This window comes from Alligator sinensis, unplaced genomic scaffold, assembly GCF_000455745.1.
Source record: "Alligator sinensis unplaced genomic scaffold, ASM45574v1 scaffold1296_1, whole genome shotgun sequence".
Lineage (NCBI taxonomy): Eukaryota > Metazoa > Chordata > Crocodylia > Alligatoridae > Alligator > Alligator sinensis.
This window is the reverse complement of record NW_005842865.1, coordinates 567,916-590,596: the sequence shown is the minus strand read 5'-3', so window position 1 is coordinate 590,596 and position 22,681 is coordinate 567,916. Positions and strand designations below refer to the sequence as shown.

The 22,681-nt window shown below is 55.9% G+C and overlaps 2 protein-coding genes across 3 annotated transcripts in view; one reads left to right on the top strand and one right to left on the bottom strand.

The window, feature by feature from the left end:
* Positions 1-6: 6 nt before the first annotated feature.
* On the top strand, positions 7-10,139 carry LOC102385314 (zinc finger protein 398). 2 transcript variants are annotated; one of them, XM_014525706.2, is made up of 7 exons: positions 7-29; positions 520-903; positions 1,614-1,740; positions 4,651-4,764; positions 4,887-4,949; positions 5,346-5,459; positions 6,862-10,138. In XM_014525706.2, exons 2-7 carry the CDS (start codon positions 556-558, stop codon positions 7,878-7,880), a joined length of 1,785 nt encoding a protein of 594 aa, XP_014381192.1. In that variant the 5' UTR covers positions 7-29; positions 520-555; the 3' UTR covers positions 7,881-10,138. The 2 variants fall into 2 exon arrangements, with proteins under 2 accessions (XP_014381192.1, XP_014381193.1); XM_014525707.2 differs by lacking the exon at positions 5,346-5,459 and having other exon boundaries at positions 6,862-10,139.
* Positions 10,140-19,362: 9,223 nt separating this feature from the next.
* The window catches only part of LOC102385069 (zinc finger protein 271-like), a 6,850-nt gene continuing 3,531 nt past the window's right edge, over positions 19,363-22,681 (bottom strand). Inside the window, exon 3 of the mRNA XM_025191864.1 lies at positions 19,363-21,953. Coding sequence (XP_025047649.1) covers positions 19,840-21,953 — 2,114 coding nt within the window. The 3' untranslated portion in view covers positions 19,363-19,839. The remainder of the gene's footprint in view (positions 21,954-22,681) is intronic.

The window sequence follows — 22,681 nt, the reverse complement described above, 5'->3', positions numbered from 1 at the left end:
CTGGGGCCGAGGCCCGGCTCCCCGCTCGGGTAGGACCAGCCCCGGGGTGGGGGAGCCTCCGACTCCGGGGGCCTCCTCCCAGCCGCCCTGCCCTGCCCTGCCCGGACAGGACCAGCCCCCGGGCTGCGAGCCTCCTCCCAGCCTCGCCCCTCTAGCAGTGCCAGCCCCTGCCCGGCTCCGGGGCCCTCGTCCCCGCTGCCCCGCTCGGGTAGGGCCAGCCCCGGGGCTGGGGGCCTCCTCCGGCCTCCCCACTCGGGGCATAGCAGCCCCCCAGCACCGACCGGGGTCTCGTCCCAGCCTCTGCCCAGCTCCAGGAGCCTCGTCCTCCCCTCCCTGCCCAAGTAGTATCAGCCCCGGCCAGCTCTCGGGGCCTCCTCCCAGCCTCCTTGCTGGAATAGCCTCAGCCCCCAAGTGTGGGGCTGTCCCTGCTCAAGTTGTGTCAGCCCCCGGGGCTGGGGCCTCCGTGCAGCAGCCTCGGCCCAGGGCCCCGATCCCAGCTCTCTTTCGCTTTGCCGACAGGCCTCGGAGTGGGAGGCCGAGCTGCAAGCGCCCGGCATGCCCGAGGTGAGCTTCGTGAAGGATGCCCAGCTGCAGACGGCCGCCATCTCCCTGTGGACCGTGGTGGCGGCGGTGCAGGCGGTGGAGCGCAAGGTGGAGGCGCACGCCGCGCGGCTGCTGAGCCTGGAGCGGCGCTCGGGCGTGACGGAGAAGAGGGTGGTGGATTGCGAGAAGACCATGGTGGAGTTCGGCAACCAGCTGGAGGGCAAGTGGGCCGTGCTGGGCACCCTCATCCAGGAGTACGGGCAGCTGCAGAGGAGGCTGGAGAGCATGGAGAGCCTGCTGCGGAGCAGGAACTTCTGGGTCGTGAGAGTCCCCCCGGCCGGCAAGGGAGAAGACCCAAAGGTGCCAGTATCTCGGCTCTGACCCGAGTGTGAATGTGGCGGGCCCTGAATCGGAGGGGGTCGAGGTCCCACTGTGTCACCGTTGTTTCACAGCTGGTCTGGAGTGAATTGATTGCCAGCCGTGCTGGCTCAGGTGTGGGCGCTCTGCACTTACCCACCTCTGGGCAGAAGCTCTGGGAGCAGACGAGTTGTTGCTGTCTAGCCACCGGCGCTCGTAAGCAGAGGCCTTAAACCGCAGGTGCATAAAAGTCCTCTTGGACTCTTAAGGCCAAACCCCACACGCTGCTGCTATCTCAAATCAAGGATTTTGCTCTAACGCGCCTTGCTTTGAAATCCCCTTCGCAGCTTCTGCAAAATAAGGTTTTTGCACGGAGAAATGATTCATTCAGTCTCCAAACTCAGGTGACCAGTATCCTGTACCTGGTCTGGAAATCCCTCCTTGAAGGAGGACCACGTAGTACATTTTCCAGACCAGTTTTATCCTTGTTCTCCTCACAGATTCGTGGTGAGAGGCTCAGGATGATAGTTGTTACTCTGGCGTGGAGGCAGGGGCCTGAGACCTGCCCTCTCGCTTAATAGGAGCCGACAGGCAGTCATCCAGAGCTCAGTTCTGCAAGTTCGGGCCCGTTCGTTGTTGTCAGATGGGGGGGGAAAAGGTAGCGGGTGTCAGGAAGCAGTCGCAGCAGGAGTGTGTGACGCTTCTGGTTTCAGGTCCCGGTGGCGTTTGATGAAGCCTCGGTCCAGTTTCCCCGGGAGAAGTGGGAGAACTTAGAAGACTGGCAGAAAGAGCTGTACAAGAACGCGCTGAAGGGCAGCTATGAGCCCTCGATCTCAGTAGGTAAAGAACAGCTTTCACTTCTTAGACCGGGCTTTGTAGTCACCAGTCCTGGCATTTCCTCTGGCTCGTGGGTGTTATCAACCCCCTCTGCTTTCTCTCCCAAAGGCTCGGCTAGAGCAGCTCTACCGCAGAATACAAGTGGGTGCTCCCGAGCCCTCCGTCCTGCGGTTCCTAGCAGTGAGATGATTGTATCGATGTAAGCTCAGGCCACATCCAAACATCTCGCTGTCCCATGGAGCGACGGGGTTGCAGCACCTTCTGTGTTAAAAGCTGTCTCAAGGCTTCTGTTTGTGTTTATAGTAGAAGCCCATGTGTATTTGTAAATATATATATATATACACGTGTGTGTAAATATATACATATACACACACACACACATATAAATGCACGTGTAAATATACATATTTACACACGCATATATATGGATATATATGCACATGTATACATGCATGTGCATGTAAATACACACACACATGTATGTGTGGACGTGCGTGTGTTGCCCCCAGCTGACATTCTCGCAAGTGCGTTGGAGAAATGTGGCTTTGAGAGAATTGCTGTTTGGCGTCTGTGTAACTGGCTGAACGCACGCCACCAGAGAGTCACTATAAATGGACAGTGTCACAATGTCAGGAGATCTCCAGCAGCTTCCAAAGGCACCTGGTGCCATTTAACAGGTTTATTAATGACTCGGATGCAGAAATAGAAAGCCTCCAATGACGCAGAACCAGGACAGGGTTGCAGACGTTTTGGAGGAGAGGATCAGGGTTCAAAAGGATCTTGATATCTTAGAGAACTGTATTGCAGACAGCAGAGTGAACGCTAGCCAAGATAAGTGTAAAGTGCCATATTTGGGAAGAAAAACCAAATGCACACGTGCAGAAGGGGGAACAGCTGGCTTGGCAGTCGCACTGCTGAGAAGGATCTGTGGGTTATGGTGGACTGGAGACTCAGTCTCAGTCCGAAATGTGATGTTCTTCCAAAAAGGAAAGTGGAGCTGTGGGCTGCGTTAACAGAAGTAAAGCTTGTAAGACACGGGAGGTGATAGTGCCAGCCTAGTCAGCACCGGCTAGGCCTCAGCTGGAGCAGTGTGTGCAGTTCTGGGCTCTGCTGTTCAAGAAGGATGTGGAGGAACTGGAGAGGCGACTGACAAAGATGATGAAGGGGTTGGAATGCAGCCGTACAGGGAAAGGTGGAGGGAGCCGGGCATGTTTAGTCTGGAGAAAAGGAGTTTGAGGGAGACGTGACAGCACTTTTCAAATACTTGAAAGGCTGCCATAAAGAAAAGGGAAGACAACTGCTCTGCCTCACTGCAGAGGGCAGGGCACAAAGCACTGGATCTAAATGGCAGCAAAGCAGATTTAGATTAAATCACAGGGAAATGCTTCCCAACTGTAGGAGCTGTAAGACAGTGGCTTGAGCTGCCTGGGGAAGCCGTGGAGTCTTCCTCCATGGAGGCTTTCGAGCAGAGGTGGGGCAGGTGTCTGCCTGGGGTGCTCAGGGACTGCACAGCCTACTGGTGTGTGCGGGGTTGGACTAGGTGACCCTTCCAGCCTTGCAAGCTCTGCATCAAGAATATGCTAAGGTTAGCAATGTCCAGTGCACCTGACTGATCTAAAAGAGTCGACACAGACACTGACGGGCTCATCAGAGAAGCAGAGTCCCTCAAGGTCCCTTCAAGCCCCGCTAGTCTATGACTGTGCAGAAGGTTCTCCCAGAACCTCGGACCCACTGATCTCGGGGGGAGAGAGAGATAGACGGTGGCACTGTTGAGGAAAGCAAACGTGAGAGTGTCGGCATGTCTGGAGAAAGCAATTGTTAGGTCATTCCTCCAGAAACTTTCCAGGGACAGAGACCCTCTTTCCCATTATTGCTTGAATTTCCCTTTATATGGTAAAGAGTACAGTAAGGTCATGGTGGCAGAGCCAAGGAAGCCTGAGCACGGCAGGTTTCAGGACTGGTTCTTTGATGAGCCTTTCCGTGTCTGTGTTGATTCATTAAGATCAGTCGGGCACCTTGAACGTTGCTAACCTTGGGGTATTCTTGACATACTCACAGAGTTTGCTTCATGGGTAGACAGGACAGCTCATACCTAGTGCTGCTTTTTTTCCATCAAGGTGCCACTCTGGAGTGGAGAAGTGCCCTACACATTTAAGTAGAGACTTGTCACTTCTTTGAGACACATGGGCTTACTTTTTCTCCAGCAAGGCTCTGAGTTAGGTGTGGTATCAGCAGCAGGGTTAGTCAGGATTTTCTCAACAAAACCAAAATGCTTCATGGAAGCATCAGTTTCAATAACAACCAGTAGCATCCTTATGGAAACCAGGCTGCATTTCTTCCAGCCGGCTGGCAACTCTGGGGTTTGCAGCATCCCGAGATCGCCAACTCTGGGCTGTGCAACAAGGAACCTGAAGGTCCTGAGAGCCCTGACGCAAGCCCAGAGCTCACAGGGTCTGAGAGCCCAGAAGACTTGTGAGCCATGGCTGGGATTTTGGGCCCCCAAGCACTATTTCATGTAGACATTTTGCAAACAGAGACATCCAGTGATTTGTGATTGAATTAGGAAATCCCACGTGCTGCAAATCCTGCCCTTTCTACTTTTTATCTCCACACAACAGAGCTGCTTTAGTTGCGGGGGGGGCGTTAATTCCCAAATTTCCTGAGGAACAGAAATCCCAAGTTTTAATGAGCCCACAGCAGCAGAGGGCATGCTTGGGTGTGACAGGGAGGACAGCTCAACCGTCTGCCATGTTGGGGTTAGGTGAAGAGAGCCCCCCACCTCCTGCCAGGTGCCCCATCCTCATTTGCATCTGTGCCAATGACCTGTCACTTGCCAAGGTTTTTAATTTGAAACGGGCACTGTAAGTCACGGTACTTAGTTACTTCAGCTTCAATGCCTTTCTCCCCCAACAGACCACACAATCTCCAAGCCTGACATTTTATCACGGGTTGAACCAGGGGAAGAGCCCCACATCAGGGAGCAGCAGGACTTGGAGGTGAGAGAAGTCCCCACAGGACCTAGTGCAGGTGAGTAACAAGTGCAGAGAGCGCAAGGTGCGGCGTTATGAGCGGGGAAGACGGACAGACTTTGGGAAATGAGACACGAGCCTGGCGTGTGCTAACTGATGGTGGCGTTACCCTCCTTGCAGGTGTTGCTCATCATGACTTCCTACCTGTCCCACCGGATGCCAGCTGTACACAGCCCAGCACAGGTAATGTATACAATCTGTTAAACAATAAGTGCAGCCTGTGTTTGGAAACCTTCTTGCCTAGGTCCAGCTGGCATGTCTATGAGCAGTTTTATGATCAAGATCATACACCAGTCTTCCTTCCTCCTGACTCTTAGTAGTAGTGAGTCCTTCCCCTCATTTTTTTCATTTCCTCTGGATCCCTGTTAACATACCTGCATCCGATTAGAATATGCATGTCCTCAAGCAAAGAAATAGTCACACCCCACTGTTGTGTAAGGTGCTTCACTTACACCAGTGTAGCTGGGCCAGGTTGCTGCAGCCAGGTATGTGATCTGGTTCCATATCTCCTCTCAGATACTCGGTAACACGTTCAGGGGACTGTGGATAAGCTGATGCTGCCCTCTTTCCTCTCAACAGAATCTTCTGTTTCTACCACGGAGATTATCTCGTGGATTAAACGAGAGGAGGAGCTAAGTGTCCGGGCTCAAGGGCGTTCAAAGGAACCAGACGTTCACAAAAGCACTTCCACCAGTGAGTACAGGAGAGCGATAGTGCAGGACTAGAGAGTGAACTGCCTGAGGGTTACTTTCCTGAGACAGGGGGTCTCTGCTTTCCAGGAGGCCTGGGCAGAGCAACACCTGCCAGTTCTCCGTATGTTTGGGGGTTGAAGTGTAATCCCGGAGGGAGAGCGCTCACCACTAAAAGCCGGAGGCTGGACTTCAACAGCAAGATAGTGGGGTCTGAGCAGTCGCAGGACTTGCTTATTGGGAGAAGAAAGAGAGCCCCTTTGAAGAGTGTTTGAGGGCCAGCCTGGGACAGGGGGAGAACACCAAACCATATACCAGTATTTTTTTTCTGGAAAAAGAGTGCCCATCTCTTGTGACAGATTTGCCTAGAAGTGGAGTTGGTCTTTGGCTCCTTTGTTAGCTTGGAAAGCCCAGGAGGCACAGGATGGTGTGGAGAAGCAGCAGCTCTGCAGAAAAGGACCCAGGGGTTACAGAGGACAGTAAGGTGGAGCTGAGCCAGCAGCGTGCCCTTGTTGCCAAGAAAGCTAACAGCATCCTGGGCTGCCTTGGTAGGAGCGTTGCTAGTAGGTCAAGGGCAGTGATTCTTCCCCTTTATTTGGCACTGGGGAGGCCGGATCTGGAGTCCTGTGTCCAGTTTTGGACCCCCCACTACAGAAAGGATGTGGACATGTTGGAGAGAGACCAGCGGAGGGCAATGCAAATTGCTGTGGGGCTGGGGCACATGACTGGTGAGGAGCGGCGGAGGGAACTGGGCTGATTGAGTCTGCAGAAGGGAAGACCGAGGGGGATTGAATAGCAGCCTTCACCTCCCTGCAGGGGGGTGCAAAGAGGATGGAGCTGGACTGTTCTCAGGGGGGGCAGATGGCAAGACAAGGAACAATGGGCTCAAGCTGCAGCAAGGGAAGTTGAGGTTGGATATGAGGAAAAACTCTCTCACCAGGAGGGTGGTGAAGCACTGGAACAGGGTCCCCAGAGAGGCGGTGCAGTCTCCATCCTTGGAGGTTTTGAAGACCCAGGTAGACAAAGCCTTGACTGGGATGATGGAGTTGGGGCTGGTCCTGCTCGGAGCAGGGGTTGGACTAGATGTGACCTCCTGAGCTCCCTTCCACCCTCACTGTGTATGATTCTGTGAATCACAAGGGGCTGGGCTGTGGTGTGATGGTTTTCCTCTCCTGCTCGGCTCAAGATCCTTGCAAAAGTCTAGTCTCGGTTAATTTTATTTTAAAGGTGCTTTGGTGAGAAAAGAACCAGCAGTGGCTCATTCATCTGTGTGTTACTGCTGTACCTTCTATTATTCAGCCAGATAGAAATGAGTATTTAAACATTAAGGGGTTTTTGGATAGGGCTGGTATCGGAGACATGCTGTGACTAATGCCAAAATTCTCCTCTCCCCGCCACCCTTTTAGCCGACGATGGGATTTTGATCAAACATGAGAAGCCTCCTCAAGAGAAAGGTCCTATGCACCAGGAACCAACCCTGCCCTTACCAGGGAGACTGGAGGCACACGTGTTCCCAGAAGCCGGCCATGAGAATCAACCCAGCTCAAACCCGCAGCCCCTTTCAAGCCAGACCCCGGCCGCCGGTCGCCTGGGGGAGTGCACGCAAGGCGAAGCCGAGTTCGGGCAGTTCCCGACCGCTGCCGCCCAGCCGGGGAGCCACGCAGATGAGACGCCGTATCTGTGCAGCGAGTGCGGAAGATCCTTCTCCCGCGAGGACGCCTTCCTGTCCCACCAGAGCGCCCACGCGGGCACTGCGCCTGCCCCCTGCCCGGAGGGTGAGAAGCCGTTCGCTCCATCGGCCGACATGGGCAGTCATGCCCGCATCATCAGCGGAGAGAGGCCATGCACGTGCCCGCAGTGCGGAAAGACCTTCCCCCACCCATCCCAGCTCGCGTCCCACGCCCGGGCCCATGCAAGCGAGTCGCTCTACCCGTGTCCAGAGTGCGGGAAGAGCTTCAGCCTCAAGCTCAGCCTGCTGCTCCACCAGCGAAACCACACCAGGGACCGGCCCTACCAGTGCTCCGAGTGCGGCGTGCACTTCAACGGCCACTCGGGGCTGCTCCGCCACCAGATGATCCACACCGGCGAGAGGCCTTACAAGTGCCCGGACTGCGGGAAAGGCTTTCTGCGCAAGGAGCACCTCCTCAACCACCAGCGCCTGCACACGGGGGAGCGCCCCTTCCAGTGCGCCGCCTGCGGCAAGAGCTTCATCCGCAAGCACCACCTCCTCAAGCACCAGCGCATCCACACAGGGGAAAGGCCGTATCAGTGCGCCGAGTGCGAGAAGAGCTTCCGCTACAAGCAGTCGCTCAAGGACCACCTGAGGACTCATAGTGCGGAGCAGGGCCAGGCTGACACCTCCCACAGCCTGCTGCAGGACATCGAGGCCGGGCTTCTGGACGTTAAACTGGAGAACGCCTGGTAGCTTGAGTGAAGAGAGGGGCGTGGGGGGCCATCAGTAGGCGCGTTGGCTCCAGCACAGCCGAACGGTTATCACGCCAGTACAGCATGGTAGTAAGTAGAAGGTCAGACTTCCCTGCCACGCAAAAACAACCCTTGAGCTTTTGACTAGGGGGGACAGGACTCGCCCGGTGCAGAAAGGAGTAGAGCAGAGACGTGGTCTGCTCTCGGGGCCTCTCCCCACCCAGCGAGCTCGCCTCGATGAAGAAGATGGCTTTTTATTTTGTGTGCATCTTGCTCCTCCTGGAAGACCTTCCCAGTCATCGCTTATCTCACTGCTTCTGTTAGTCTGCAGTACACACCATCCACTCCACTTGTTAAAAAAAAACAACTTCCTGCATTTTTTTTAGTGTTTTGTTTGAGCAGTCAGAACTTTCCCCGAATCCCTGGACTTTTACTGAAAGCAAAAAAACCCCCAAAAAAGTCAGATGTGACCCAAGAGCCACAACTGGGCAAACCTGAGCACTGCACGCCCAGCTCTGAGAACTGAGTGGCTTTTGAAAAACAGACAACTAGAGCTGAGCTGATACTACTAACTCTGCTTTCTGTAAGCTTATCAAGTGCTGTAGGCATGCCTAACACTGCCAGGATGGATGGCAGCGTGAAGTGCCAGGCCACTTTATTTATAAACCAAACATTTATTAGAAAGTGGTTTTCAGTCAACAGAGGCATCGTTCTGTTTCGTCTCCCAGAAAAGAGGAGTTGGTTCCAGTTCATCAGTCTCATAAGCTCTAACGACTGGATACAGAAATGGGATTTTGGGATAGGGGAGGGGAAAACACCAGAATGATGTAAAAATAATGGCAATAGAGTTTGTTTTTAACATTTTCTCCAGCTAGCAATGCTGCTGCCGTGTGTCCCTATCGCTAACCCCCCTCCAAGGATGTGGAGACCTCCTGCTTGCCTGTGGGGCTGCATGTACATAGATTCCCTTCAGGATCCCGTGCTTTCCCTTCACTGGTAAAAAGCATAAAACTGGTGCATTCTGTTTACCTCTGCTGAAGTCATGGAGTAAGGGTGAAAAAAGCATGTGCACGTGCTCGCATACAGCACTTGTTTCCACCCCGCGTGGGCACTCGCCCGGCTGACTGTGCTGCACTAAGTCCAGGCTCTAGTTGCAAGTGTGAGCCGACGGCTGTGGCTTTGTCAAGCCCTTTTGAAGCCAGAGGGCTCTGCACAGGCCCTGCTGTCTGTCCCCATGGGAGATGCAGCAGGGCCAGGGCTGGGGTTTCATTTGAGGCCGTGCACTAAGTGCAGATCTGGCTCCCGCTGAAGCCAGTGAGCTTTTGGTTGGCTTTGAATGAGGATGCCGGCATGCTGAAAGCCAGGAAGCTCAGCACACGCCCAAAACACTTGTATGAAGCGACTCTGACCTGCTCAGCCCAGTGCGGGTTTCCTCGGGGGTGCACGTCGGGTGGCATTTCTTTTGGTTTGGTTTCTTGCTCTGCTGTGGTTGTCTGGCTTTCGACTCGGCACGCAAGGAGCCAAAGTCCCGAAAGAAAGTCTCCGATGGGCTTTCCACAGGGTTGGGACCTCCTGCAGCTGACCAGTAGCTTGTGAGCAGACAAGCTGAAAACTGGGGGTACTTGCTAATACTTATCACAGCTGGCTGCCAGGAAGCACCAGGGGCTGGGAGGAGTGTGCTCTGTGCTTCTTGGGGCTTAAAGAAGCCATTGTCATGTAATTCAGGGCAAAAAAAAAAAAATCTCTTTTTTTTTTTAAAAAGATGACACTGTATGCTGGGGGAGCTGGCCTTATTTCAGGAGAAAATTGGCCTGAGTCCTGAGAGCTTTTGAGTACTTGAAATGCTCTCAGGATACAGCCAGTTGTTGGCAGCTGGGCTAGAAAAATATCACTCCTAGTGATCGCTGTCAGTCATTGAGGCCACAGTTCTCCTTCAGTCTCAATCAAGTGACTGTACGTACATTCCTGTTTACCACCCTTCTCCTTCGGGCTGCTGTAGAAAGTAGGCGAGACAGCAGAGAAGACCTTTCAGGGTATAATCATTGTATGATTTATTTTTTTTTGCATAAAGGGGATGCTATATTAATAATGCAAATCACTGTCAACAGATCAAGGCGACCTTGTGTGAATTCTCTTTGCTTCTGCATAAGCTGCCGACAGTGGAGTGTACTTGGCATAAAAGCTTGTGTGTTATCTTGACTTTTATGGACCAATAAATGGTGCTATTGCATTTACTCTTTTGATTCTGTCGAACTGCCTCTAGCCGAGGGTCCATTAGTTTGAGGTAATCCAGTGGGTCATCTGAGCCTGCACAGTTGCTCTAGGGTACATAAATTCTCCCCCCAGACCATCCCCTTCCCCCCCCAGCCTTTGCTTTTTGCTTTTTTCCTCCTTTCCTCCCATCTAAATGAGCTGCAGCTAGTCCAAGAAGATCTCTCAAAGACAGGTAGCAAAATGAAAGAGAAAGGGCATGGTGAAGTCTCCATCCTTGGAGGCTTTGAAGACCTGGGCAGACAAACCCATGTCTGGGATGATGTAGCTGGGGCTGGTGCTGCTTGGAGCAGGGGTTGCACTAGATGCGACCTCCTGACATGGATCATCAGCTCTTTGGCAGAGACCTGGTCTTTCAATCAGTGTTTGTAAAGCACCTAGCACAGAAGGCCCCGAGTCCGGCCGCTGCACTGCCGATTCATAATAATTCAGCCTTGCATACAGCCTGTAGCTTTAAACGGTTCTAATATGGCTTCGACCCAGCTTAAAACAGTTCTAGCAGAACAAAGCTCAATCTGTGTGCGCTGACCGATGTGGAAAGAGCTTTTTAACCTATATTTGGAAAGAATTTTCCAGCTGGACATTTTGCAGAGTTTTAGCAGAAGCCGGGGTTCAACAAGGAGAGCATAAGGCAGTGCTTCTCAACCTTTTTTTAGGATCAAGGCACCTCCTGTTAGACTTGAGGCCCCCTCATAAAATGCCAGCTTCTAGTTTTCACTTGGTTTTTGACTATGGAAAAATACTAGAGCAATTCTTGTGTTGCCAAGCTCTCGGCCCACAACAGGGCAGGGTGTTTTCAAAACAATGGAGTCCTATTTGAAATCTCGGAGTTTCTCTTGTGAATCGTTTGCACACCTAACAGTGCTGATGTTGTGCAGACCCTTGAAAGGATCTCAAGGTACCAAGGGGCCATGGCAGCCTGGCTGAGAAGCAGTGGGATAAGGTATAATTCAACCCTGATGAAAACAGAGCCGCCTTAGGCAGAGACCTGTGCACTCCGCGTCTGGGCTTGCTTGAAGGGCAAAAATAAGTTGTTTCTGCTATTCAGGCCTGCGGAGACAGCCCCGCTTGGAGGAGGAGCTGGAGTCTGTTTCTTTGTACCCATCACGGAAAGGACAGCTTCATCCTGACCTGTTCTGTCTGTGAAACCTCGCCGGAGGCAACAGGGTCGCGCAGGCCTTTCTGATGGTGCCCGGCCTAGGGTCATCTGCAGGGCTGCTTGCCGGGAGGTGGAAACGCTCTCTAGCCCGTAGCAGGAGCCTGTTGGAATATAGAAACCCCAAGCAAAGAGATGGGAACTGGGGGCCACCACCCTTCCAGGCGGAGGCAGCTTTTGGAGGAGAAACCCAGTGTATGCAGCGTCTGGGGTACATCAGCAGGGCTGGCTTACCCTGCAGCACGGGGTCACACCAGGCATTAAGCCCTTCTGTATAGCCCGGCCTTTCCAAAGCTCACGGATGTGGTCTCTTATCTGATGCCTACAAACAGCGAGCAGAGCCGAGGTGGCTGAAAGGAGCTGTGTGCTTCGGAGCCTGCGGCTGGGTTGTTCCTCCTTGGCCTTGCAGGGGAGAAACCAGCTTCAGCATGCACACGTGGAGCGAGAGATGCTGCAGGGCCTGGCCAGCTCTGAGCAGGCTGGGGCCATCCTTCCTGCCTCCTATCCCAGCAGCTCGCTGGCCCCGGTCCACCAGCGCCATGGCCGAGGGGACAGCCGCACAGGTAAGCACTGCAGCCTGGCTCAGGTGGAAGCACCAAAAGGCACCGCGGAGTCTCCTGCCTGTCACCTGTCTTCATGCCATCTCTTGACCCCGTTCGCTCCCTTCCCCTGAGATGTGCCCCATTTGGGGACAACTCACCTCTGGGTAACTTCTGGGTGCCAACGCAGCTGAGACACCCAGGAAAGCCCCCCCCGACTCTCTATGCTTGTTAGCCAGGAGATGTGTCTTCCTCCAGCAAGACCTCAAGGGGCAGGGACGGGGGGCAGAAGGAGACACTGCCCTTTCCATTTTGCAGGTGGTGAGGGGAGGTAGAGGAAGATGAAGGGACTGGCCATGGCAGGGGGCAGAGGGCTTGGGGTGTCCATGCGCATCTTCAGAGGGCTGCTGGGTGGTGGCAGAAGAGACGCCCTGCCCTCGGGCCCAGGGTCCCAGCTGGCACCTGGTCATCGTTCTGCTGAAGCCTGTGGAGTTATGACCATGGCTTTCGCTGCAGGCAGCCGCACAGCCCGCACTGGGCGCCGCTCTGCAAAGCAAGCCCCGGCTCTGCAGGGAGCCTGACCAAGCCCACAACAAGGCACCATGTTTGTGACCCCTTGGGCTCCGGTTTGAAATCTCTGGCTTTGTCTCACGAACCGTATGTAGGTGTTTGTGCACCTCACCGTGGTGCAGCACCCTTAAAAGGATCCCACAGCTCCTTGGTTAAGAATCACTGCTTTGTGCAACTGAATGCTAAAGGCCCCTGCTGTTCTCTGCGTCCGGACCAGGCATTCAATCCCCGACAGAGCGAGGGGAGGAGGACTTGGAGGAGAGAGAGGACCCCTTACAGAGGCCAATGTGGGGGGCAAGTTGCCAGCAGATGGAGGGCAGTGATTCTTCCCCTCTATTCAGCACTGGGGAGGCCACATCTGGAGTCCGGTGTCCAGCTGTGCACCCCCCACTACAGAAAGGATGTGGACAAGTTGGAGAGAGTCCAGTGGAGGGCAATGAAAATGGTTTGGAGGGCTGGGGGACAGGACTGGTGAGGAGAGACTGATGGAAATGGGCTGATTTAGTCTGCAGAAGAGCGGACTGAGGGGGATTTGATAGCCTTCAGCTCCCTGCAGGGGGGTGCAAAGAGGCTGGAGCTGGGCTGTTCTCAGTGGGGGCAGATGGCAGGACAAGGAGCAATGGGCTCAAGCTGCAGCAAGGGGAGGTGAGGTTGGATATTAGGAAAAACCTGTTTCACACACACAGGGTGGTGAAGCACTGGCACAGGCTCCCCAGAGAGGTGGTGGACTCTTCATCCTTGGAGGTGTTTAAGACCCGGGTAGACAAAGCCCTGGCTGGGATGATGTAGCTGGGGCTGGTCCTGCTTGGAGCAGGGGGTTGGTCTAGATGTGACCTCCTGAGCTCCCTTCAACCCTCGTTTTCTATGACTCTGTGATTAAAGAATGATGAAAGTTAAAGCTCGAGCAGGGTGAGCTGGGAACACTTCAGAGCCCCGATGGCCTCTTATATCTTCCTGTCTGAGCCACAGTTTCTTTGTCCCTGTGACAGCTTAGACCTGACTTCTCCAGCAGCCCCCCTTTCTCACTCCTTTGCTCAGTGAGTCCCCCCATTACTACTGTCTGCCCATGGTCAGTGGAAATTTTTCCCCAGGAGGGCATAGGATAGAGACGGCTGCTCACAGCTTTTGCGAGGCGTGGGGAGGAACACCCTGTCGTGGTCTTTCCCGTGAGCAGCGTCTGGTTTCTCAGCAAGGCTCCCAGGAGGGACCGATCCCTGCAGATCCTCACACAGGTGAGCGTGGCTGCGAGAAAGCGGGGAATCCTAGCAGCTCTGCGAGGTCCCTCTGCTTTCCCGACTGCTCGTGCAGCAGGACAACCCGGCACTCTTCTCTTTCCCACTAACAGGCCTTCTGGTTTCCACTCCAGAGATTTCACCTTGCATTGAACAAGAGGAGAGCCGTGTGTTGGGGCCAGCAGGACCCAGAAGAAAGGGAGCTCCCTGCAAGCCTGGATGGGGTGAGCTGGGGGTAGGTCCCGGGATTTTGCAGACTGGTGGTGCACCGATTGCATTTGCAAGCCCTGCCTGAATTTCTTCTAGGGTCACCAAGCGAGGAAGGAAGGAATGCATGCACTTCTCTTTTCCACTTCTCTTTCCCACCTTGTGCAGAGGTCCCTCCGGCATCTCTGCGTGTGGTGGCCTGGATTCAACAGGGAGAGGAGAAATCTCTGCACGTGCTAGAGTGGGTGAGTGGGGGGCTCAAACCATATTGCACCCAAGTCTCTCTCCCTTCCAGAAAGATTTGGGGGGCAGCTTTTCATTCTCTCAGCAAGGTCCAAGCAAAGAAACAGCCTCCCTGTCTGGAAGGAAAGCTAGCGCTGAGCTCATCGAGTCAGTTCTGCTTCAGAGCCAGCCGTCCACAGTCACTTCCACATCTGATTCGGAAGATGTGACCTCAGCTCAGCATAGGCGAGGTTGGGGGAGAGATCAGCCGGAGGTGCCTGGCCATGGGCTTAGGCAAAGGGAAGCGCAGCTGTAACAGAAATCCTGTGCAGCGACACTGATCCAAAAGGCCATCTGTTTAGCAATAAAAAAAATACGCTTGGCTGAACAGCTGTTGGAAGTTGGCTGCATTTTAGCTGGTCGTGCAGTTAAAACGCCTGTGTGAAATGCAAAGACTAGTAACAGTTGTACAGCTACTCGGAGGGAACACTCTCATGTCTGGTAGCAAAAGACAAGCTGTCTGTTAGACAGCGGCGTTACAATACTTGTTAACGACTGAACCCACGCGGTAATTACAGTGGCAAGCACTTGATCAGCGTAGTTCTAGCTGGGCTAGCGGGGGAGACCTGAGCTGTCCCGGGCTGGCCGGTTCCAGCAGATAAGCTCACACTGGCAAAAACCTCTCTCTCTCTCCGTCTCTCCTGTCTTTCTCTCTCACTAACATCATCTTCTGAGCCCTAGAAATGGATCAGATCTGCCCCAAAACGGCCATATTTACCTATCTTCTGGTTCCCAGCACACACAGCTTTCATCTTACTTTCCTGGTGGGCTTCCCCCTAGCCCTCCTGGAGCCAAAACTGGGCACAGCCATCTCCTAGCTATTGTTCATCCACCTTTGTCCCTGCATTAGCACATCTGTGGTTCGGCGTGCTTCGTCCCTCGGACGTTAGCGTCTTGACGGCCTGTTTATCGCTGCCTTTCTCTCAAACCTGGAAGATCATCTTGCTTATATCTGATATAATAAAGCATCATAATTCCTACATCAGTAGGGTGCGTATTAGGACATGTCATGGGAAATGATGGGACATCAGAGCCTTGGAGCGCTCTGTGAAGGTAAGCGCTATTCCCGGGAGATGCACAGGCAGTGCGGTGCGGATGTTAGCCGGGTTAGCCTGCGGTCGAGCAGACGGCAGTACAGGGGAGCACTTCAGAGGCTAGTGAAATGCATGACTGCCGCAGCCTCTCTGCCGTGACCGGATGGGACATTTGGCATTGTCTTCTCCAGAAATCAGTCTGGCGCTGTTATCCTTGGAGCCCCTGGCTGCCCTTCCACAAACCCAGGAGTTCCTGAAAGCACGGGGCAGGGCGGTGAGGAAGATGGTGGGCAGGCTTCGCAGCTGTGATGAAGAGACTGTGACGTGGTGCATTTGGGGTGACATTTGATTCTCCTGGTTTTGGCCCTGTGCTCTCACCTCAGTTGGTTTCATTTGAATGCAGTGCGTGTGTGTGCATGCACATGCACGTGCGTGCACATGTGGTGTGGTCAGATGGACGTGTACGTGACCTTATGCAACATTTGATTTCTCTTGCCTCTGCGACGGTCTCACTTGCCCTCTGTCTGCTTAACACGTCTCGCCTAAGACCTGCTGTTATCCAGACCTGTCAGCCGCTTTGGAGCAACGTCACATCTGCCACAGGGCTGGGCTGGGAGGTAACCTCCCCTGAGCCGGTGCGGGTTTGCTGCATTGCCACTCCTCAAGGCCAGAAATGGGAAAGGAATCCCGTTAGGGAGTGGGAGCAGCTGCTTTTTAACGAGACACTCGGCATTTGCTTCTGGTCCAGAAGGGCCAGAGAAGAGTGATGGAGACAGCTGTGCGTGGAGGGTCTGTTGACTCCACATCTGCCCTGGGGAGCGAGGGGAGAGCCGCCTGGACGCAGTGCGTGCAGCTGAGTCCTAGCACGGATGCTCGCGTAGGTCTCCTCTGGCATAAACAACCTGTTTGCCGGGAACCGTCCTGTGTCAGAGACCACCCAGGCCCACGCTGAATGATGGAGCCTCCCCGGCTGCACTGGGGATTGGACTGCTGCCGTGCTGACCCTCGGCTCCTGCACGGCTCCATCTCGTCCCTGGCAGGAGGCCCGGTCCTGGCTGGTCTCCCATCCCGCAGCACGCGCTGGGCAAGCAGGAGGGAGCTGCCTCTCTCAGACCGACAGGGTTAGAGCAGAGTCCGCAGCGCGCGCAGCAGAACATGGGCACAGAGGAAGCCCCGGACAGATCTCGTGCTCTCTCTGTGGCCTAACACAGAGCTTGGCAACCTACGGCCCGTGGGCCGGATCCAGCCTGTGAACAGACACCAGCCACAGCAGCAGAGGAGGTGCCTGCTGCGTTTAGTTTCTTCTCTCTCTGCTGCAGCGGGGGAGACGTCCCAACACCTGCCTTTTCCATCTAGCCCCTTTGCAGCATCTGCTCCTCCTCGTGGCAGGAGCTGGGTCACCAGCAATGGCCCCTGGGCAGCCAACCCCTGGCCTAGTGAAAGGTGCCGTTGAGCTGCCCTTGCCTGTTTTATTCCCTGTGAAGCAGGGGAGAACATCACTTTCCTCCCTCTGCTTCCACCGCACTGCCAGCGGGTGTGTAAGGGGCCAGGCGGAGGCAGCCTGTCTTGCCTCTCTTGCCCAGTGAGGAGAAGGCAGCCCGGTGCTCCCTGCATGATGCCCTGCACCAGATGTGCTGACTCCCATGCATCTCCTCTCCCTCGTGCCAGCAGAGATGGAGCTCATGGTCTCAGCCAAAGAGCCCAAAAGCCTGAAGCCTCCACCGCTGCTGGCTGGGGAGCCCTCAGCCTCTGCTTATCCCCAAGCAGGAGGCAGCCTGTGAGGGTCCTTGCCTCTCCAGCCCTGCAGGAGACCACCCCGGGGGATCCACGCCGCAGCCAGGAGGTGCAGGGAATGATGCTGCCCCTGCCAGGCTGGCCCTGCACACCTGTGGGCACACGTTCACATGGAAAAACATCTTGCAGTCACACACATGGCAGCTGTATGCATGTGCCCCATGCGGGCACAGCTTCTGGGTCCACACCAAGGAGCACCCCCTGGTCTTTACGCAGATATGTACAGATGTGCAGAGAGGGTAGACAGCTGTCTGCATCTCCTTGCATCCAGATATGACCTGACTGCTGCCCTAGCATGTCTCTAAGGACTGTATGGAAAGGAAGCGGGCTTCAAGGACGCTCGCATCTGTTCCTTCCGAAGTCAGGACACCCCAGGCTCTTGGGCTGGAGCTGGCTGGATCCACCTAACAAATGCCAACTGGGACTGAGAGCAGGGAGTGGCAGGGCCAACATTCGGATGGATTTGCTACACGGCCTTTTCTTGTGTCTCTGTCTGCAAAATGGACGTGACCCAGGACTACCTCGTTAGGATGCTGGGAGCAAGGGCCAGTGCCGGGGCTGGGTGATGAGTCTTTATATGTAAGCAAAGTGCCCTCCAGCGGGTGCTGCTACTCACTACTGCTTCTTGCCTCAGGTACGCGGGACCCCTCAGGCTGGTCTGGGACTAGCAAAAGGAGAAGGCCTAGAGGGGCTTGTGCTTGAAAGGCAGGCACAAATGGGACTGAGGCCAAGGGACCGATGCCAGACCAAGGGACCAGTATTAGATGTGGGGGACTGCCTGAAAGAGCCCACCCTGGGCCAATACAGAGTCCCGTGGGGTCAAGGACCCAGCGGGCAGCTAGGGGCTAAAGCCCAAGTGAGAGGAGCGAAGCCTGAAGGCAGTAGCCTTCCAAATCTATTGACATCAAGGCACGGCAGGCGACAGAGGAAGCCTGAAAGAGGGCACTGGAGTAGGAGAACGGGCATAAGATGGCCATCCTGTGAGGGGCAGCCTGTTACAGTGCCTGCAAATCCTGAAATAAGTGACTTGCCAAAGTTCACCCGGCAAGTCAGTGGCAGAGCTGGGACTAGACCCTGCATTACACCATGTCCTCTCTCCTACTTGAGCCATTTTTTCTCTTGGGCCTTTATAAAGCCTGGGGAGAAAGGAAGGCCCAGAGCACTGAGGAAACAGATCCAGGGAGCTGTAGGAAAAGAGAGGACCTGGATCCTGCCCTCTGCCAAGGTCTGCTCAGATCAAACCCAGACGTGTGTATGGGCTGACCCCGACGTCCTCATCCATCATAAGCACCAACCAGGGCAGTTTCATGTAACCTCTTTATTGTCCATGTACAGCTAAGCCAAGACGTGTGAGAGATCCAAGATCAGCTAGAGGGGATGCAGCTGGGATCGTTGCTGTTCAGTCCTCCCCCGCTCGCGCTGTCCACGGTGTCCAGCATCCGACTTTCATCCTTTCCAGCTGCACCTACCTGCTCTGAAGAGCGAGGAGCCTGCAGGATGTGGGGGCAAAGCTCATGCAGCAGCCTCCGTCCACCCCTGCGACTGCCCAGCTGGGCATGCTGTGGTACACAGCTGTGTAGCAGACCTCTACTCCCATGCATGCGGCGTCTCCTGCAAGAGGGCTGTTTGCCGTAACGCATTACACCTCTGAGACCCACAACCAACAGACAGGGTAAAACTAACCACCCACAGACATGCAGCCGTCTCTGGGGTGGAACGTGGCCACTGCTCAGTCACCACACAGCAACGCTAGGCACCAAAGCAAAGGCCTGCTCATCCAACTGATGCTGCAGATAGAAGGGGGCCAGGACGGCACCCTTGAAACGTGCCAGTAAATGGTGAATGTGGCCATCTTGTCCAGATCCAGGAGCACCAGGCTGGATGACTGGTTCAGCTCCAACTCACACAGGTCCATCGTCTCACACCCCTGGTCCCCCATCCAAGCTGTGAGGGTGAATGACTGCTTAGTTTAGGAGACCTCCTGGTCTTCCAGCACCCAGTGACAGAGAGCTCTTAACTGTGTGTCATGTCTATTCATCCTGGCGTGTCTCCCCTGCCCTTCCTGGCACGCTGGAGGGTGATGATGAGCCTGTTGCTGCTTTGGCTCAAGGGAGGCTCAGGTGAGATCCCTACTCCAAAAGGTCCCAGGTTTGATCTCAGCTGCTGCCAAAACACCTCTGCACCAGAAATGACCCATTATAGGTTTAAAGAAAATGAAGGTGGGAAGGGACCTCAGGAGGTCGCATCCAGTCCAATCAATCCCCTGCTCAGAGCAGGACCAGCCTCAACTACATCATCCCAGCCAAGGCTTTGTCCAGCCAGGTCTTCGCCACCTCCAAGGATGGAGACGCCACCACCTCTCTGGGTAACCTGCCCCAGTGCTTCACCACCCTCCTCGTGAGAACCATCTCACGTACACGACTCTCTCTCTCGGACCCTCTGCCCGGCACCTCTTGAGCACATATTTACATTTTATAGAAGCAGGATGTTGGCTGGCATGCCCCCTACTTTATCTGTGGCAGGTTCAGGTGTTAGGGCTGTGTGGTAGCAGGACTGAGGGTCGTCTTAGATTAGGGGATGGTTTGGATAGCGATGTCCTGCCTCAGGCAGGGGGTGGACTAGATGTAACCTCTGGAGGTCCCGTCGAACCCGACTTCTCTAGCCAGTCGTAGCCAGGTCTAGCTTTGGCAAATGATTTGAGCAAAGCATCCCACATGAACCATCTCAGTGCGAGCCTGAGCCCAGGGCCACCTGGAAACAAGAAGGATGCTCCCTCCCCTTTGGCGATCAAGGCAACTGCCCTTCCTCCAGGCATGCCACTGGGCACTGCCCGGTGAGAGGATGCTCATTCGGGTGCACCATTCCCAGGACCCCGTCACACGCTGGGCACGGGCGCCTGCTGGATGGCAGACTCCACAGAAAAGGCCTGGGGAGCAGGGACACGGCGGGCATGGAGTTGCTGATGCTTAGTGAGGGTGGAGCGGCGCCCGAAGCGCTTGCCACAGCGTGGGCAAGGGTACGGCTTCTCGCCGGTGTGGATGCGGAGGTGCTCGGTGAGGTGGGACTGCTTGCGGAAGCTGCGGGCGCAGCAGGGGCAGGGGTAGGGCCTCTCGCCCGTGTGGAAGCCGTAGTGCTTGATGAAGTCACCCTTGAAAACGAAGAGCTTGTCACACAGGGCGCAGGGGTACGGCCCGTCCTCCAGGTGCACGCGCCGGTGCACGGCCAGGTAGGAGCGCCGCCGGAACTGCTTCCCGCACAGCCCGCATGCATACGGCTTCTCCTCCCCGGCGCTTACCCGCTGCCGCCACCACGGCACCCGCGGGCTCCGCAAGCCCTGGGGGCACCGGGGAAGCCTCCTCGCCGCCTCTGCACGCTCGTGCTTGCTCAGGGCTGACCGGAGCCGGAAGCGCTTCTCGCACAGGCTGCAGTGATACGGCTTGTCCCCGCCGGGCACTCCCAGCTCCTCCTTGGTCCCACGGGCCAGAGAACCGCGGCCGTTTCCTTGCATTAGAGGGCACGGCAACTTCCCGCCTCCTGGACTGGCCTCGCACTGGACGCCAGGTATCTGGGTAACAACACTACGGTCACCTGTGCTGGGTGGCGCTGGCCGCCCCTCCCTGCGTGCCCGCTCGTGCCGCAGGGCATATGCCCGCATGCTGAAGCTCCTGTGGCATCGGGCGCGTGGGTAGGGCTCGGCCACGTGGCAAACCCCCTGAGGCTCCTCGCCCGGGGGCTCTGGTGCCGGCTCGGGTACCACCTTGGCGTGGGTATCCTGGTGCTTGTTGAGGGTGGAGCGGCGGCTGAAGCTGCGGGCGCACAGGCTGCAAGGGAAGGGCTTCTCGCCCGTGTGCGTGCGCAGGTGGTCGCTGAGATGCGAGCGGCGCCGGAACCAGCTCCCGCACAGGCCGCAGGGGAAGGGCTTGTCCGCGGCATGAGGCTGGCCCAGCTCCCCGCCGAAGTGCTCGGGGCACAACGGGTGGGCAAGGGGCTTCTCCTCCAAGTGGGCGCGCTCGTGCCGGGCTGCGTACGCCCGCGTGCTGAAGCTCTTGTGGCACCGCCGGCACGGATAGGCCTTGTCTGCCGAGCGGGTCTGGGGGCAGCGTGGCCGGGGGTCGCCTGGGCCCGTGGGCTGGCCCCCCGTGGCCTCACGGGGCTGCTCCTTGGCGTGGGTCTCTTGGTGCTTGTTGAGAGTGGAGCGGCGGCCGAAGCGCTTGGCGCACAGGCTGCAGCCGTAGGGCTTCTCGCCCGTGTGGGTGCGCAGGTGCTCGGTGAGGTGCGAGCGCCGCCGGAAGGCATTGCCGCAGCGGCCGCAGTGGAACGGACGCTCCCCGCCGGGCTCCCACCAGGCCTGAGCCGGCTCGGGGCAGCGCTGGTCTGTGGAGCGTGCTCTCCACCCGGCCCCCCGGGACTCGCTGTCCTCGCCGGGCAGAGCCTCCTCCACCACGTGGACTTCAAGGTCCCCGATCGTCTCGGTCTTGTAGATGAAAACGCTCGGGTCCTCGTCAGCCCGGCACGGCCCCGCTCCTGCATGGCTCCTCGGGCTGTCAGCAGTGCCCAGCCACGGGCAGGAGCCTTCAGAGCCCAGCGGAGACTCAGGCTCTTCCTTGGAGTCCCTGGGACTCACGCCATAGCCACCGTCCTCAATTTCCTCCTTCACAGGGCAGCAGGGATTCTGGGGGAAGCTGCTGTTCACCTGTACCTGCCGCCAGAAGCTGCCATCATGTGGAGGAGAAGAGTCGACAGGCACCTCCATTTCTCCACGGGGCTTGGTCTGGCACTTGCCGGAAAAAGCAGGCTCATCACCATGAGCTTCTTCAAGGGCAGGACGAGAGGCTGAGTGCACCTGAGCCTCTACACACACAGCACGGCGCTCCAAGCCCTGCAAATTAGGCCGATCCTTTGCTGAGACACACCGATTCTCATGGACTCGGATTTCAACTTCATGGTCCTCTAGCTTCACCTTTCTGCTCCTGTGAAGGCGTTCAGCCACTGCAAAAAAGAACGAGCTGTGTCAATACCGAGAAAGAAGAGGAGACACGTCCCCTGCATTTCTTCAGCACGTTTAGTCCCAGGTATCCCAGCATGTACTGCCAAGAAATGCAAGAAACGCTGGGGGCCGACGTGCTTTTGCAATCGGTGAGAAGTTGCTCCGTTATTCCAAAAGGATGCAAGCTACTGTCAAGGTTGTGTTAGGGTTGATGGCAATTTTACAAAGAGTTTCAGTTATGGATTTGTTTGGGATGGGTTGGACAGGACTGACCCTGCCTCAAGTAGGGGCTTGGCCTAGATGTGACCGCTCGGGGTCCCTTCCAGCCCCACTTCTCTAGGGTTTTGTGAGGTTACTACCAGACCGTACAGAAAACCATCCAAAGGCTCATCGCAGCTGTTGAATGGGCAGGACCACTCTACCTTGCCCAGGGCTCAGCTGGTTTCTCTATCCTGCCAAAATTGGGACTCCCAAATTTCTCCTGTTTCACACTGAAAGGGCTCGGAGTCACCCCAGAGCTTTTGCAAAAAAGTGAACCAGGCCCCAGCCCAGAAAAGCCAACAGGGTGGTCAAGGCATCGCCAGGGACACACAAAACCAGGTGAAAGTCCCGGCGCTTCTGATTCAGACCAGCGTCCCCCACTCCAGGACAGTGCTCTGACCTCCCAGGGACGAGCTATTCTGGACTCGAATCCAGGCCTCTCATCCCCGTCTCCAGGATTTCAGTTCAG

Bases quoted from the DNA above. Each gene is read 5' to 3' on its own strand.
- LOC102385314 (XM_014525706.2), top strand. From the start codon at position 556: ATGCCCGAGGTGAGCTTCGTGAAGGATGCCCAGCTGCAGACGGCCGCC. The intron at 4,765-4,886 runs GTGAGTAACAAG...CCCTCCTTGCAG, and splicing joins CCCCACAGGACCTAGTGCAG to GTGTTGCTCATCATGACTTC. The intron at 4,950-5,345 runs GTAATGTATACA...TCCTCTCAACAG, and splicing joins CTGTACACAGCCCAGCACAG to AATCTTCTGTTTCTACCACG.